The sequence below is a fragment of the Rhincodon typus genome, chromosome 15 (assembly GCF_021869965.1).
Source record: "Rhincodon typus isolate 14 chromosome 15, sRhiTyp1.1, whole genome shotgun sequence".
NCBI classification, from domain to species: domain Eukaryota; kingdom Metazoa; phylum Chordata; class Chondrichthyes; order Orectolobiformes; family Rhincodontidae; genus Rhincodon; species Rhincodon typus.
Genome location: NC_063346.1, coordinates 34320435 through 34337050, shown reverse-complemented (window position 1 = coordinate 34337050; position 16616 = coordinate 34320435). Strand labels below are relative to the sequence as shown.

Here is a 16616-nt window from a genome sequence, read left to right as displayed (position 1 = left end):
AGGCTGACGTTTCTGAAGAAGGGTCTAGGCCCGAAACGTCAGCCTTCCTGCTCCTCTGATGCTGCTTGGCCTGCTGCGTTCATCCAGCTCTACACCTTGTTATCTGCAACTCCACTATGACTTCTTCACAACATAATTTTCAGTCTATTATGGTGTCATCCATGAATTCAGCTATCATGGCTTTACTCCCTTCATCCAAGTCATTTATGTAAATTGTGAAAAGTTGAGGTTCTAGCACAGACTGGACGTCACTTGTCATATCTTAGACAAAAAAACAATTTACGCATATTCTGTTTTCTGCAGGCAGCCAATGTTCTATCCATGGTGAACCATGAGATTTTATTTTCTGCAATAACCTTTGATGTGGAACTTCATCAAATGCCTTCTGGAAATCCAAGTCGTACAGGTTCCCCTATAGCCACAACATTTTGCTTCTTCACAGAATTCAAGTGATTAAACATTATTTTCTTTGATGAAACCATGCTGATCCTTCTCAATTCCCTCAAGTTTTTCAAAGTGTGCAGCTTTTAACTCTCTAATGATCAATTTTAACTTTTCCCAGAACAAATATCAAACTGCAGTTTCCTGTTTTTTTGCATCCGTCCCTTCTTGAATGGGGTGTTAGATTTGCTATTTTCCAGTCTGATGGAACCTTTCCTGAATCTAGACAACTTTCGAAAATTATTACTGAACATCTACTACCCAAGACTCTAGAACGAAGTCCAATCGAATATCCTATTCAACTCATTGATAATGTCTGCTTCATCATTCTTGTAGGCAGACGACCAGGTGTTTGACAGATGCAGGGCACTCTGGACTCAATGTTTATTCATACATCACTGAACACAAGTCTTATTCCAAAATGGGCCACATTTCCTGTCAGTATTATTACCATCCAGCATGGGCATTCCACTAGACAATGTCACTCAAGGATAAATGCACCCCAATTAGAGAGGCTGTGCAAAGGAACCAACCATCACAAATACATAGGTGATGCGGAACAATTAAAACAATTTCCACAGATACTCGGTAACCGTGATTACTGTTTGATTATTCTACCTAACTACGGCATACTTCATGAATCAAAAAGTGCAGAATTTGCAGGATAGTGTCTACAACACAATCACATCCTTGCAGTATCTCTGCAGGTTGTTCAAAATGCTTGAGAGAATTTTAATAGTTTCTCCTTGCACTAAATTCCTCCACACAGCCAATCAAATATCAGACAGAAGACTCTTAAAAATGTAATATCCTTGACCAAGTAGTAAGCACATTATGAGGAAGGTCTCAATTACCCCATATCTACTCACTTGCATGCAGTAAATAAAGCGGCAGTGGTGAAAAGGGGTTTTGAGAAGTCAAGATCACTTTGCTGTGCTTCTGACAGACTGGTTTCATATCTGAAAGAAGAAAATAATTTTTATTTATTTATAAGAGTCAACAGAAATAACCAACTATAAATCAACACAGTCAAAATAGCAGAAACACATTGTTTTAAATATGTAATATTTAACTGAATTCTCGGACTCTGGGCAGGAATTTCCATACTCAAAAAGGCAGACAGACTATGGATCTGGAAATCCCACTCCAATATCTGGCAGAAACAAGTTTTCCGAGGTGGGAGTGGGACTCTACTTCCACCTATATGAAACTTGAACTCTGCAGGACCATTTCAACTCGGTGCCAAGTGCAAATAAAGCCTATTAACAAGGGCCTTATCCAGCAGTGTGGAAGTTATAAATTTGTAGATAGGATGCAAAAGCTCTTGTTGGTTGGATATGTAGTCCTGATAAGCTGATGTTATTTAAATTCCTTGCACTTAAAGTACCTTCTTGTAAAATCGCAGTCATGTCTGCTGATGTCTGCCCATGTTAAATGCTGGTTGAGTTTGTATGGGATGGTCTTCAGAGTCCGCGAGGACTCGATGAGCCGAATGGCCTGCTCCCACACTGCATTATTCCCTCTTTTTAAAGAAATTGCCATGAACATTTGCATCATTGAGATGCCAGAGTCAAATTTACAAGCACGAATGGCGGGGAGCAAGTCACCCTTGAACCCCCAAGGACATTCACTCTATGCATTGCAAATGGACAACGAAATAATTGCAAATGAAGTATAGCTGCAATCGGCAAACACGTATTTGCCCCATCAATGCTCTAACATTCAGGAGACATGAATCCCACACTTTTGCCCATCAAATTGACACTGACTGTGCTCAATCTGAGAACTATCCCAGCCATTTTCTAGTTGCACATATCATCTACTGAACAGCAAGTGATGACAGGAACACAGCTTGCAGTGGACACTGTCCACACTGGCCTCTGTCTAGTCATCAGATACACCCCAGAATCTCCACGTCCACTTTTATCTCACACTATCCCAACAGTCCATTTCTACCCATCCCACCCCACCCAATGGTGGAAAACCATCACATTTAACTTTGCCCTCAACCATCCTCCCTGCCCCCTAAGCCCTAATGTTACATTTTAAATGATGCCAATCCTGGTTTTCTCTGCACTTCCTGCAGAGGCCACAGTGGTGGTCACTGCCAATAACAAATCCTCTGTTAACTCACCATGCCCCCTGCTGCTGTTTGCATATGTCCCTTGCCTCAATCTCAATGTTACTGTCCCTTGCTAGCAGGTTTGACTTCTCATCCCCTTTTGGCAATGAGCCCTCCCCATGGCCCTTTCTTAACAATCAATAAACATACCCCCCAAGAATGTCATGCTGATCAATTTTGACAACCAGGCCACAGACATGGCCGCCCAGATTCCAAAAGTTGTCTTTGCTGCTTGCAAGCTGACAATACTCAATTCCCCTGACTGACTATGACGGCCCTATAGGGCTGACCGTTGCCCAATGCCCAGACTATAGTCAGATATATTCCCTAACAATGGCCGGCCTCAGCTGACAACTGATCGTGGCTAAGACCATGGACTATGTGCATACTGTACACATGACTGACACCCTCATTTGGTTGAATAAATGTGCAGCACGTTTGCCACACAAGCAGTATCACATGCTGTAGGTGCTATGTTGACATTTCTATTTGCTGTATAGCAAGAATCTCATTGCAATGTCCAGTTAAAAGATGCAGCAAGTTGTTCCAACATTGAGTTAGGCCTCACTGGACTCCTTGCTTGATTCTGCCACATTTCTCACCTTAGTCCACATCGTTCAAGCTTCTAAGATTTTGTCCCTAGAATTTTCAACCAGGGAAAACATATTCTCTTAAGCCACTCAAGAATTTGCTATTTTTATATGAGATCGCTTCCCTTTTTTTCTAAAGTCTAGGAGATACAGGCTTACTCAGTGTCTCCTCTGATGGGTACTTGATGTATTAGGGTACTTGAGTCCCTCTTAAAAATCAACATTTCCCACTGTTCACAAAATATTTTGCCATTTTATTTGATAAATTATTTGATTATGAGTAATAATAAATCATTTAAAAAGAAAGAGGATATCAGAACATCAGCATGACAGATGTCACTTCATTGTGATGTATTCAAAGATGAAAAGATGTGACTAATTTTCAAAGAAGTCTGAACTTTTATCCAGTACACATCACATAAAACTGATTTATGAACTTCCATCTGGCTACCATGCAATCTTCAGTGTCCATTTCCAAGGCTTTGATGGATTGAAGAACTGGAGAATGCCATCATTTTTATCCTCAGTATCAAAAATCAGTCAACTATAGAACTATTCACCAAAAATAGGGCACTCTCCTCAAAAACACTAAGTCTTTCATCTATTATTCAGGATAAGACAAAACTTCCAGTCTTGATCTCATGATTTAATAAATACATATAATCGAGCCATGGCTCCCGGGCCTGGTGAACAATATTAAGTTATTATTACCTATGTGGAATTAAATCCCCATTACATTATATACCTAAATAGTCATGACAAACTACCTTTGCAGCACTGATCATGATGTATGCATTTACCTCAAAAGAGAAAGCAAATTAACAGACTATAAGCAAGAGATCACAACTTTGAAGTGACCAAACATATTTAAATATATATTACATTAAGACTGAAATATTTGTGTGATGGAGACACCACTTTCAAGTATAATACAAGTTTATAAAATTAAGCAAAAGTAATTAAATTTCTTTCAATTACTTTTAAATTACGTAAATTCCAAGAGCCGGCTGGTTTTCAAAGACATTTTACACAATTTTTAAAGGAGAATTTTACCTCTTCAGAATCTTGACTGATGCATCTACTGCCTCTGTGCAGCCATATTGAACTGCTAGATCTCGGATCCCTAGCTGTGAGTACAATCCAAGAATGCTCTCCAACGCTTTCAAATGAACCTGATAAGCCTTCTTGGTCAAGCCAGCCAGTTTTAGAGCACAATCCTTGAAGATATGTAAAAATTTAAATTACAAGCAAAGCCATAGAGAAATGAAAGGAAAATCATTTTAAATTATATATTGCTTTTGACTGACACCAGATGGTTTAAGGCTCTTTACAACCACTTACAAGTGTGGATCACAGTTGACATAGAGGAAATATGGAAGCTGATATGCACTTAGCAAACTTCCACAAACCAACAGCTCTTTTTTGTAATGTTGACTTATGGACAAATATTGGGCAGGACACTAGGGATAACCGTTCTGCTCTTTGAAATTGTGCTGAGCTGGCAGATGGGGTCTCAGTTTAATGTCTCACCTAAACAATAGCTCCTTTGACAGCACAATTCTCCACTGGTACTTCACTGGAGTGTCGACTTTGGCTCTTGTGTTCAGGCCCTGGACTGGGACTACATTCAGAGCACTGTGTCTTTTATAAAGGTAGAATTAGAAGATAATTTAATAAAATGGATGAGTTATGAATTCAAATTGATATACTGGTTCTAAACTTCCATTTTATCCCACAGTACTCAAAGAAGAGCATGGGAGTTATCCTAATAGCCTCGCCAATATTTATATCTCAATTAAGACTGAAGGTAGATAATTTAGTTATTTATTTCATTAATACTTGTGGGAGTTTGTTATCTACAAATTGGTTGCTGGATTTCATATGTTACAACTTCAAAAGTATGTTCATTAGTTATGGAGCAATTTGGGGCACTCCAAGATTATGAGAGGCACGGCATAAACGTAGTTTCTAAAAGAGCAAGTTCTTTAAAAATCACTAACCACAATATTAACCAAAAATGTTTCCTTTACTTGCAACGTTCTGAAGAATTCTAATCCTTAGACATAACAGGCATGTACAACAGGCCAGAAGAGCACAAACATCAGAGGGTTGTAGGGCTGGGTGGAATTAGAGATCAATATTAAAAAAGACACTAGAAGAATTTGAAAACAAGAGTAAAAATTTAATATGAGGCATTGCTTAATGGGCAGTCAATGCAGGTCAGTGAACAAAGTGTGAAGGACAAGTTGGAATACAGGTAGCAAAGTTGAATGACCTCATGTTTATAAAGGGTGGAAGCTGAAGGAGATCCAGGAGTACACTGGAGTATTCAAATCCAAAATTAGAATAGACAAATACAAGTGTTTCATTAGTGGGTAATTGTACAGAAGTGGAAATTGGCAGTCTTTGTAGTGCTCAGGATTGTGTTCAGAAGCTCATCTCAGGGCTAAATATAACACCAAGGTTGCAAATAGTCAGATTCAACCTCAGCCTGTTTGTCAGATAGAGGGATGGATAGCGCAGATTTTTTGGCAGGGAATAAAAAAATTTTGTGGATTGTAATTGCTGTTCATCCAATACGGGATTTCAGACAAACAAGCAGATGATGCAAAGACCAGAATAAAACCACAGCAATAATAAGTTGATGGACTTCAGTTATGGAGCAGTTAGTTGACACAATTGACAATTCCTTGAGACACAGTTCTTAATACAACCTGCAATGTTCCAAATGTCTTATCGATTTGAGTTTACCTTGTCAAGCGGATATTTAAGAGAAGCTGCTGCAAGGTCAAGACACATCACTGCGCTGCTGGCTGCTGTAACATGGGCAGAAAATCCTGTGCACTTCACCTCTGACAGACGCAAGTATTCTTCCGCTTTCCTGAAACATAAGACAAGGCATGTCATTGATTTTCTAGTGCCAGACGAATAAAAACAGGAAGTAAAACCTTTCATACCGAAGTTTGATTTCTGCCTGCTCATTGGAAATTAATATTTTTATTCATAACAGAATAAATTAAAAGAAATTTTAAAAATGCTTAAATTTCACTTAGTAAGAAGAAACTAAATCACTTCAGTTTTATAAACTTAAAAAACCTTTAAAGTTAATGACAATAGACACATTCCTGAAATTACATAAATACCAGAAGATCTGGCTCATTTCATAGAATCATAGGAGGTCATTCTGCTCATTGTATCTGTGCTTTCTAAATATTCAAATTTCAGGTGCAATTTATTTAGTATTTTTAATAAAATGATGTAATGCAATAACTCCTAGAAAAAAAAAGCAATTTAAATATTATCAAAAAAATCCCACATGATTACACACTTCTAACCTGACTTCTGTCAACATTTTTTTTTGGCAAAATTACCTTAAGTTCATTAAGCATTTAGCTTGAGAGTAACTTTTCACACCACCAAGAAATGACAGACACCTGGCAGAATGCAATAAATAAGCTACAGCATCGCTTATGTTGCATGGAACATAACTGAAACGCAGGAACAATTTATCAGGATATTCATTGAGTCCCTGGTATAAAAGACTCATTCACTAGGTCTGACCTGAGACAGTACTGAAAAGACCCTATAGTGGAATTCAATTAACTTTTTAAGCAAAAACTTCTTACAAAGTGAGCTTTTCTAATTCTTAACCTTACCAAGATTTATGGAGTAATGGTTTCACCTGCACAAAGAGCTATGTACACTAACAAGATTAGCAAAGCCCTCCATTGAATGAACTATATGAGAAATAATGGGAAGGTTAGATAATCACAAGCCCAACAAATGCAATCCATTCATCATGATGCATGTACACACATTGTCAGTTATTGAATGTGTGTCGTGTTAAGGACACTACATAGCAATAGCCAAAGCTCAGTGTTCTCAAAACCCATGTTAGATTTCATATCTAATTTTATGATATCTCAGGTGAGATGGGCTCTCCATGAAAACCCAGCCGCATGAAGATGACTAAACATGGAAGTGGCAAAATTAGGTTTAAGAGTCCAAGAAGAAAGATGAGATTGTCAGCGTAGATAATACAAAACCAAACAGGTTTGCTGGAACAAAACAAAATGGAAAATTCTGGTACTATGCTGACTGGTCAGCTTTGGGCGGGGGTGGAGGAAGAAAGATTGTGATGCTTTGATAGAAACAAGAGCAAAACACTCAGCATTTAAGGTGTTTCTCTGTTTACAGAATAAATCTGATCAAAGGTGAGTGTGAAGAGTAGCCAGCACCCGCTTCGCTGTAACTGGTTGTAGGCACCAGCTGAGTTCAAACCCCAGGAAGTAGGGCTGATGGAAAGAACACCACATTGAGACAGCTTCAAGAAGGAGATTGGCAAATGTAATCCGGTTGGAATTGCATACTCACTGGATCACTTTCTTTGATTCGATCCCTAGTTTAACAGACAGCCTCACAATTATCCCTCGATCCATCTTCAAACGTCTCAATTCCAAAACTTCTAAACATAAATGCGTGGACGATCTCAATCGAGAGAGACACTTAAGAGTTCACTGGACTGGATGATTACTTGAATGGAAACAGTGTGCAGGGTTGGGAGCAGGACAGCAGAATGGCACTAAATCGAAGAACCGGGGACAAACACGTGTCGAAAGGTCTCCTTCTGCACTTTCACAATCTGTACCCGTCCCCCGCGCGCTCCCTGAACCTGCTCGCGATACCTGATGTTACCACCCCCCCCCACAATGTCCCTCCAAACTCCGCGCGTTCCGGGGCCAACAAGCGTTCATTGGCGATGAAACTGAGCTGACCCCGCTGTTGATTGGAAGCTTTGGATAGCAATCATAGCGCGAGGCGACAAGGGCCTCCTTTTCTTTGGTTAAACCGAACACCACCGGAACGACTCGTCACGGCCGCCCAATCCAGAGACGCGAACGTGGTCCCGCCTCTGAACCCGGCGACACGTGAGCAGCAGTGACGGCGGCGGTGGCTTCTCTTTGGTTCGTTGCCAGCGTCAATCAATCGAGGTGGCGGAACGGCCTCTTTGGTGGTTATTCCGGCTTGGTTCTGGAGGTATTGAGGAACGGAGTGTCAGCTGACTCGGGCTTGTGTTAGCTGAATCGGGCTACGTTAAATCATGGTGAGTTTTAACACTGCAGGATTCAGGCTTGACTTTTAATCAAGAGTGAGTCTCGCTGTGGGGAGCGGCAGTCAGACTCCTGGTTTGCAGAGAGAAGGAGAAAGTTGTGAATGGGCGTTGTTAGGCTTGGCCTGGGCCTGCTTAAGTGATAGCTCCCTCACTCTTGACAGTGACGAGTAGCCCGGGACCTGAGATTCGATTGCAAATGGTTGGTTTGCAGAAGCTGCAACCGTGGCGATAATGGACGGAGGCCTCGAGGTTGTATCTGTCTTGTGCCTAGATTTAATGTTTAAACCACTTTCGCCCCTGAATCCTGAACCAGGAATTGATGTCTTAATTTCTAACATGATGCCATTCATACAGCTGGACGCCTTCGTTGATTTCTCCCCTCCTTTAAAATTCAGTAAGGTCGTTAATAAAACAATACATTTGTTGAGAGGGTGCCCTCTAAGTCATCGTTTTCACTCATCAAAATGTCTCCCTCCCCTCACCAAATCACAACATCATAGGTTCAGTCTTATGTTAGAGTGGGGTTAATCGAACATGGTCAATAATTTCATTTTACTGTTTGATTTGTATCTGTACAGTCCATTGACGCGAGTCGTTGGGACAAGGAAGGAGTAAGCCCTGAGACATATTGAGCGTTGATGAGTCTTAATTCACACTGTACTGTTGGAGCTTTATCTTCGCCACTTCTAACAAATGATTCAAGCCAGTGCGGGAGTTCATCTAGATGGGATGATCTTTGCATTGAGAATTTTTGTAATCCTTAATTCCTCTCATTCTTCTTGTGTTTGAATCTGTATGTGTTTAGAATGCATGTGTGTGCACAAAATGGCTGTTTTAGGCTCTTAGAGTACAATCAAAGGAAGAGAACCAGTTGTGTATCATATGGCTCATTAAGCTTACTGTCATTCATTGCGGTCATGCCTGAATTTCTTAACTCTTCTCCTTCTCATCTGCTTGGAGGGCTGAAGGGCCTGTTCCTGTGCTGTAATTTTCTTTGTTCTTTGTACTTTCCATGTGTTGTTTTGTGGAGCAAATTTGTGCATTTATGATTCAGGATCATGCAATTTGGTGGTTCGGACACCACATCATTTTTCAATGACAAATGTTCGCAAAATTGTAGTAGACCTAATCTACAGATGAAAGCAGGATATTATGCAACTTATCTTGAGCTTTGTATGTTCTCATTTTCTATAAATTATAACTGTATTATCTGCCATACTTAGGGTATGGGATCTGTTTGGAACAAATAACTTCAATGCAATAATTGTTTCCTCAAATTTTGAGTGTAAAATTTGTAGCATGTGTTCTGAAGTTATAAAATTGATCTAGAACACTTTTTTTGATATGCTTTAGAGGGCCGTCAGCTATTTGCATTCACTTAGGACTGAGAGGAGGTGATTGCAACAGAACACCGGTGTGTTATATTTTTTCTAATTTCTCGTATAATCATTATTTTGTGAAAGTTTATTTAATCAAATGTGTAGTGATGACTTTAGGGGAATTAATCATACACTACATCTGTTCATGAACAAGGTCTTTGCAACTTTCTTCCTAAATTCCTCCATGGGAATAGTTCAGTCTCCTCTTTACACTGCTCTGCAACAGTGTGAGCATTATAAACAATTCTACAGGACCCTAATAAAATATTTTTACAACGCTTCCATTGCAGATCTGAAACCTTTTAATAGTAAGTTAAGCCGTAATGCTGTACTGTTCTGATCTAGTGCTTGAAACACTTTCAATCTGTGTTGTTCTCCCACTAATAACAATAAAACTGAAAATTTGTGACCTTGTAGGCACATTTTGTGGGGGGGAAAGAAAGTTGTTGTGCATTGCAGTGCTCAACTCCTGTGACATCTTAGTTATTGTTGGCAATGCCGTTGGGGAATCGGTATGTGACTATAGCATGCATTTACTGTGCATGCTTCGATTTCTATCATCTTTTTGAAGTATAAAGGAGCAGCAAACATAAACTCGCATTTGAAGTTGGAATGCCTGCACTCTTCAATTGCCTCTGAATTCATTGCATATTATTCATTTTTTTAGCTTCAAAGAGACATTCAATTACTATATACAAAATGTGCTCTGTTTATTATTCCTTCACTTATGAAACCGTGCAATGTCAGACATAACTTCAGTAATGTTATGATTCAATCTTCCCCTCTTTTTTATAATTGAAACGTGAAGCATAGTGCTCTCCATTTTCCATCAAAGAATTAAAGGTGTTAGTCAATAAACTTGGTATATTAGATGAATGAATTTGGTTGGGTTCCTTCACTATTCTAATATCTGTTCAATGATTAAATCCTGAGGTTAATGTTGTATTATTTCATAATATTGCTTTGCAGTAATTACTTATTGGAAAGTTAGACTTTTTTTTAAATGTTAAAAGTATTGTTTTCTTAATCTCTCAATGCTTTTGATAATTGTGGTTAAGGAAATAGGATGTGAAACCTGTTGTATGTCTGTCAATAACTCAATTTACAAAGTTATTGTTACGTCAAGTGAGTGGGTAAATTCTGTTCTGTTAGTGAGTTACAGGTATTTTTAATCTACCTGATCAGACATTTTAAGATCCACCTCTGGAGCAGGTGGGACTTGAACCCAGGCCTTCCAGCTGAGATGGGGCACTTTTCTCATTCATTCATGGGATGAGTGCATCACTGACTAGGCCAGCATTTATTTTTCATCCCTGGAGGGCTGTTAAGAGTGAACCACATTTCTGTGGGTCTGGAGTCACATGTAGGCCAGAACAGTAAGTATTGCAGTTTCTTTCCGTAAAGGATAATCGTGAACCAGATGACTTTCCAACAATCGACAATAGATTTATCATTAGACTTTTAATTTCTCACTTTTTTTAAACTGAATTCAAATTCTACCATCTGCTGTGGTGGTATTCGTATTTGGGCCCCTAGAACATTACCTTGGCCTCTAGATTAACAGTCCGCTAGGCCATTGCCACCCCATACTACCATTGCACCACGACTCCCTGGTAGGGAGTTATATATGTTCCTTGAAGTATACTCAGCTGCTTGTGTTGGGACCCCATTGTGGTTCATATTGACGACATCCAAAGCAGCTGTTGGTTGCTTGAAGAATTTTGGCTCAGAATTGATGAGCTGGAGTGAGAGCTTCAAACACTGACACGTCGGGGAGATGGAGAGTTATCTGAATGCTGTGTTTAAGGAGGCAGTCACGTGCATTAGATTAACTACATCGAATTTGGTAAGGGATGGGAGGGTGTGACTAGGAGCAAGACAGGCAGTGGACTCCAGGAGGTAATGCTGAAGGGGCCTCCACCCTTGACCTTGTCTAACAGGTTTGAGATTTTTGCTGCCTGTGTGGATGAGAGCGGGGCTGAAAGGAGGATGTGTGAACTGACCATAGCCCAATAGTATAGGGAGCCATTCAAGAGAGGGGAGAAAAGAGAAATGTACAGTCTGTTCTGATATGATGCATGGTTCTTCAAATTGAATTGGTTTTAATGCAATTAAAGAATTATAGAATGCTATTTGTAAAAAGCAAATGTTCCCTACCTGTAATGGCTATAACGTGATTCCATCCCCATCACTTTAAGTGCTGCAGTTATAACGCAATTTTTAGTTCCACTGTTGTGCGATCTCGCATTCTATCGTGTTATATCAGAGCTGATTGTAGTTGTAATTGGATAGTGTAGTCAGGGGAATAGACACTTTTTTCTGTGGCCAGGATGGTGTGTCCTGAAGGCTGTGTAGCCTGCCAGGTGCCTGAGTTCAGGGGAACTTGGAGTGGGAGGGGAAAGAACCAGTTCTTGTGGTCCACAATACATGCAGTTATTTATGTTCCGAGCAAGTACATTTAGTTTTGACTAGTGATGTTCTTTTCTGTTCTTTTCTGCAGCCTACAACTCAACAGTCACCTCAGGATGAGCAGGAAAAGCTTCTTGATGAAGCAGTTCAGACTGTTAAGGTCCAGTCTTTCCAGATGAAGCGATGCTTGGTAAGAAAGATGCTGTGTAAGTTATGCAATGATAAACAATGTTGCAAAATAGAGAGAATAAAATACATGGCCATGTCCAATAGTTTAAAGTTTATCCAGAGACATCAGAAAGGTGTCCTAGCTGCTAAGTTAGCTGATCTGTGTTGATTTGAAAATGTTATAATTGGTGTTAACATCCTGGATTTCTAGCCTCGCCAGATGGCAGAATTGGAGGAATTCCTGGCTTAGTCTAGTGCCTCGGGAGAAAGAGGCTGTGGAAGTGCAGTTACCATTGTATGTTGTGGACTGGGGTGGCTGGAAGGCAGGTTGGTGCTGTAATTGTCTATGTCAACCAGAGAAAAAATTTGGAGGCAGCCACAGGACTGCTGAATGCTGAAGAGATGTTTAAAAGGTACAATAGAGCTGCCAATAGAGCCTTGGTACAACAGAGCTGCGTCCTAGTTTCGTCAAAAAGTTCACGCCCCTTAATCTGTACACTTTATGCTCCATAAGTCTCATGCATTCTATTTGACACTCTGGACTCTCCCCTAAAGACTCATGATCCCCTTGCAATGCTATGATACTTCCATGCCCATTCGCCCATGAAATGCTGTACTGAAGTAATGAAACCCATGGTGACAGTAAGTTGTGCATTAAAGTAGAATTTTTAAGAGAAACCAGTCATTTGTTCATTACTTTGACACTTCTGGCTTGTAAGTGGAGATATCATCTCATTTAAAATTTAATAGAAACTAAAAGCACCTGAAACTTAATATTGCAAAAATAAACATTGACTAGTTGGCAAAAGCAATCAAAGCTAAAATGGTCAAGTAATCAGTCTTTTCCATAGGTCTCAGGTGTTTCAGTTCTCTCTCGCATGTCTGGGCTCTCAACCACACCTCATTATGTAATATTGGGTGGAAGGGGCATAGCTTGGCATGAGGAGTTCTGTCATGCAGGCTGTGGTTTATAAACATAAAAATTAGGAGCAGCAGGAAACCTCCTTCTTCTGTTCAATAAGATTGTGCCTGATCTATTTGTGTTCTAAGTTCCACATTCCCATTTGTCCCTAATGACCTTTAATTCACTTGCGTAACATTAATATATTGACCTTGACCATAAAGATATTCATTAACCCCACCTTCCTGCCATCTGAGGCAGAGTCCAAGGTTGACTAACCTTCTTGGAGAAAAAGAATTCTCTCACCTTGCCCTAAAAAGGTGACCCTTCATTTTAGGTTTCCCTTAGTTCTGGACTGACCCATGAGATTGAAAACAGTTTTCACGTCCACTTTGTCAAGATTGTTCAGGATCTTAAATTTGAACCAAATCACCTCTTTGCTTCTGAAGCGTAGTGAAAACGAACATGGCCAACCTGTTCAAGATTTCCTCAATGTGACCTGCTTATTCCAGGTATCAGTCCAGTAAGCATCTTCTGAACTGTCTCCAATGCATTTCTATCCATCCTTTAAATAAGGAGACCAATACCATACACAGAATTCAAGATGTGGTCTCAAATGTCCTGTATAACTGAAGTATAACACCTTTTTTTTTGTTTGTAAAAACCAAAAAGAACTGCAGATGCTGTAAATCAGGAACAAGAACAGAAGTTGCTGGAAAAGTTCAGCAGGTCTGGCAGCATCTGAGAAGAAAAATGAAAGTTAATTTTTTGGGTCTGGTGACCCTTTCTCAACTGATGGTAGCTGGGAAAATGGCGGTTTATATGCAGAAAAGGGGGAGGCGGTTGGAATAGGGAGTAAACAATAGGATTAAGGAAAGAGCCCAAAGAGAGAGAGAGAGAAGCAAAAACAATGTTGCTGGAAAATAGACAAAGGAGTTGATGATGATCTGGCGAGGAGGGTGAATAGCTGTTAATGGGGACTGTTGGCCTGCCATTACACATTACTTATTGTTAGTGACTGTAATAACAAAGGCCTAGAATGTGGGGTAGGGTGCTAGGACATGTGAGAGTTTAGGTCCTAAAATTATTGAACTCCATATTGAGTCCAGAGGGCTGCAGGGTTCCCAAGCAGAAAATGAAGTATTGTTCTTTCAGTTTGCATTGAGCTTCAGTTCAATACTGCAGCAAGCCTGAGACAGATGTCCAGGGAACAGGGTGGCAGGTAGCGAGAAGCTCAGTCTTTTTTGCGAGCAGAACGTACATGTTCTGTGAAGCGGTCACCCAGTCTACGCTTTGTTTTGCGCCGGTGCAGAGGAGACCACATTGTGAGCAGTGAATGCAGTAAACTAGATTCTGGGAAGTGCAGATGAAGTGCTGCATTACCTGGAAGGTATGTTTGGGCCCTTGGGTACTGGGGAGGGAGGAGGTAAATGGGCAGGTCCCTGCGGACGGGAGGGGAATGTGTCTGGAGCTGGCAGAAATGGCGATTGATGATCTTCTGGATGTGGATGATGGTAGGTAAGGACAAGGGAACTCTATCGCTGTTGCAGGAGGGAAAGAAGGTGGTGAAGGTGGAAGTGCAGGAGATGGATCGGACCCGGTTGAGGGCCCTGTCAACAATGGTGCTGGGGAATCCTCAGTTGAGGAGGAAGATGGACATTTTGGAGGCATCCACCATCATCCACATCCAGAAGATCATCAGACACCATTTCTGTCACCTCCAGTGAGATGGTACCACCAGACTCACATTCCCCTCCCCTCCCCTCCCCTCTCTGCCTTCCACAGGGTCTATTCCCTCTGGGACACCCTGGTCCACTCTTCCTTCACCCCAACACTCTGCCACAGCTCACGGCACCTTCCGCTGCAAACGGCAAAGGTGCAACACCTGCACATTTACCTCCTCCCTCCCCAGTATCCAAGATCCCAAACATACCTTCCAGGTGAAGCAACACTTCACAGCACTTCCCAGAATCTAGTGTACTGCATCACTGCTCACAACGTGGTCTCCTCTACATTGGGGAAGCGAAGTGTAGACTGGGTGACCGCTTCACAGAATATCTACATTCTGCTCACAAGTAAAGACCTTGAGCTTCCATTTGCCTGCCACTTTAATACACCGCCCTGTTCCCTGGCCAACATCTGTCACTGGCTTGCTGCATTGTTTCAGCGAAGCTCAACACAAGCTGGATGAACAACACCTCATTTTCTGCTTGGGGACCCTGCAGTCCTCTGGACTCAATATGGAGTTCAATAATTTTAGGGCCTAAACTCTCCCATGTCCTAGTCCCCTACCCAACAGACCAGGCCTTGTTATCACATAGCCTGCCATTACGCACTACCTATTGTTGGTCACTAACAGTCCCCATTAACAGCTATTCACCCTCCTAGATAGAATATCACTCCTTTATCTATCTAAGATAACAAGGTGTAGAGCTGGATGAACACAGCAGGCCAAGCAGCATCAGAGGAGCAGGAAGGCTGACGTTTCGGGCCTAGACCCTTCTTCAGCTCTTTATCTCTGGGCTCTATCCTTTATCCTATTGTTTACTCCCTACCCCACCCCCTCCCTACTTTCTGCACATAAACTGACGTTTTCCTAGCTACCATCAATTCTGAGACGGTCACTGGACCCGAAAGGCTAACTCTCATTTTTTCTTCACAGATGCTGCCAGACCTGTTGACCCTTACTTTTCTGTTCAATTCTTCTTATGTTAAAGGATAGCAGCCCATTATCTGTCTCAATTTATGTGCTGTCCTTCAGATCGACCTTTTGTGACTCATGCACAAAAGTACCTAACTCACTTCACACATTGGCATTCTACAGCTATTCTCTATTTACAGTTAACCTCTGATGCTAAAATAGGTGGGAAAGTAAGTTACACTGAAGAAATCCAAGTTTTACAAGTGGATATGGATAGGTTGGGTGAACAGGCCAAAATTTGGTGTGTCGAGTTTAACAGGTAATAGTGTGAGGTTATCCATGTTAGTTGAATGGAGAGAGGCAACTTCATATCTAAATGTAGAGAAACTTCAATGGGCTTTGTTACAGCGGGATCTGGAGGTCTTCATGCACGAATTGTAGAAAACCAGTATGTAGGTACAGCAGGTAATAAAGGTGATGAAAAGAATTGAGTAGATATTGAGTAGGAATAAGGTATAGAAGAAGGAATATGTTGCTGCAGTTGTTAAGGCATTAGCGAGACTATATCTGGACTATTGTGTACCTCCCTTACCTGAAGGATGTAATTGTATTGAAGGCAGTCAGAGATTCACTAGATTCTTTCCAGAGATGAAAGGTCTGTCTTAGGGAGAAAGATTGAACAGTTTAGGCCTATAGACTCCTAAACTTGAATGAGAAATGATCTAATTGAGCTATATAAGATCTTGTAGGGAATTGACAAAGTAGATACACAGATGGTTGAACACAGCAGGCCAAGCAGCATCATAGGAGCAGAGAGGCTGACGTTTCACGCCTAGACCCTTCATCAGAAAA

General features: G+C 40.9%; 2 protein-coding genes across 2 annotated transcripts in view; one reads left to right on the top strand and one right to left on the bottom strand.

Annotated features, from left to right (window-relative positions):
- orc6 (origin recognition complex, subunit 6) overlaps positions 1 to 8012 on the bottom strand; it is a 12898-nt gene extending 4886 nt beyond the window's left edge. The window contains exons 1-4 of the mRNA XM_020533554.2: positions 7528 to 8012; positions 5905 to 6034; positions 4207 to 4370; positions 1311 to 1400 (exon numbers count right to left, since the gene is read on the bottom strand). Coding sequence (XP_020389143.1) covers positions 1311 to 1400; positions 4207 to 4370; positions 5905 to 6034; positions 7528 to 7592 — 449 coding nt within the window. The 5' untranslated portion in view covers positions 7593 to 8012. The remainder of the gene's footprint in view (positions 1 to 1310; positions 1401 to 4206; positions 4371 to 5904; positions 6035 to 7527) is intronic.
- The window catches only part of vps35 (VPS35 retromer complex component), a 159204-nt gene that overhangs the window by 85670 nt on the left and 56918 nt on the right, over positions 1 to 16616 (top strand). The gene's annotated exons all lie outside the window — the stretch shown is intronic.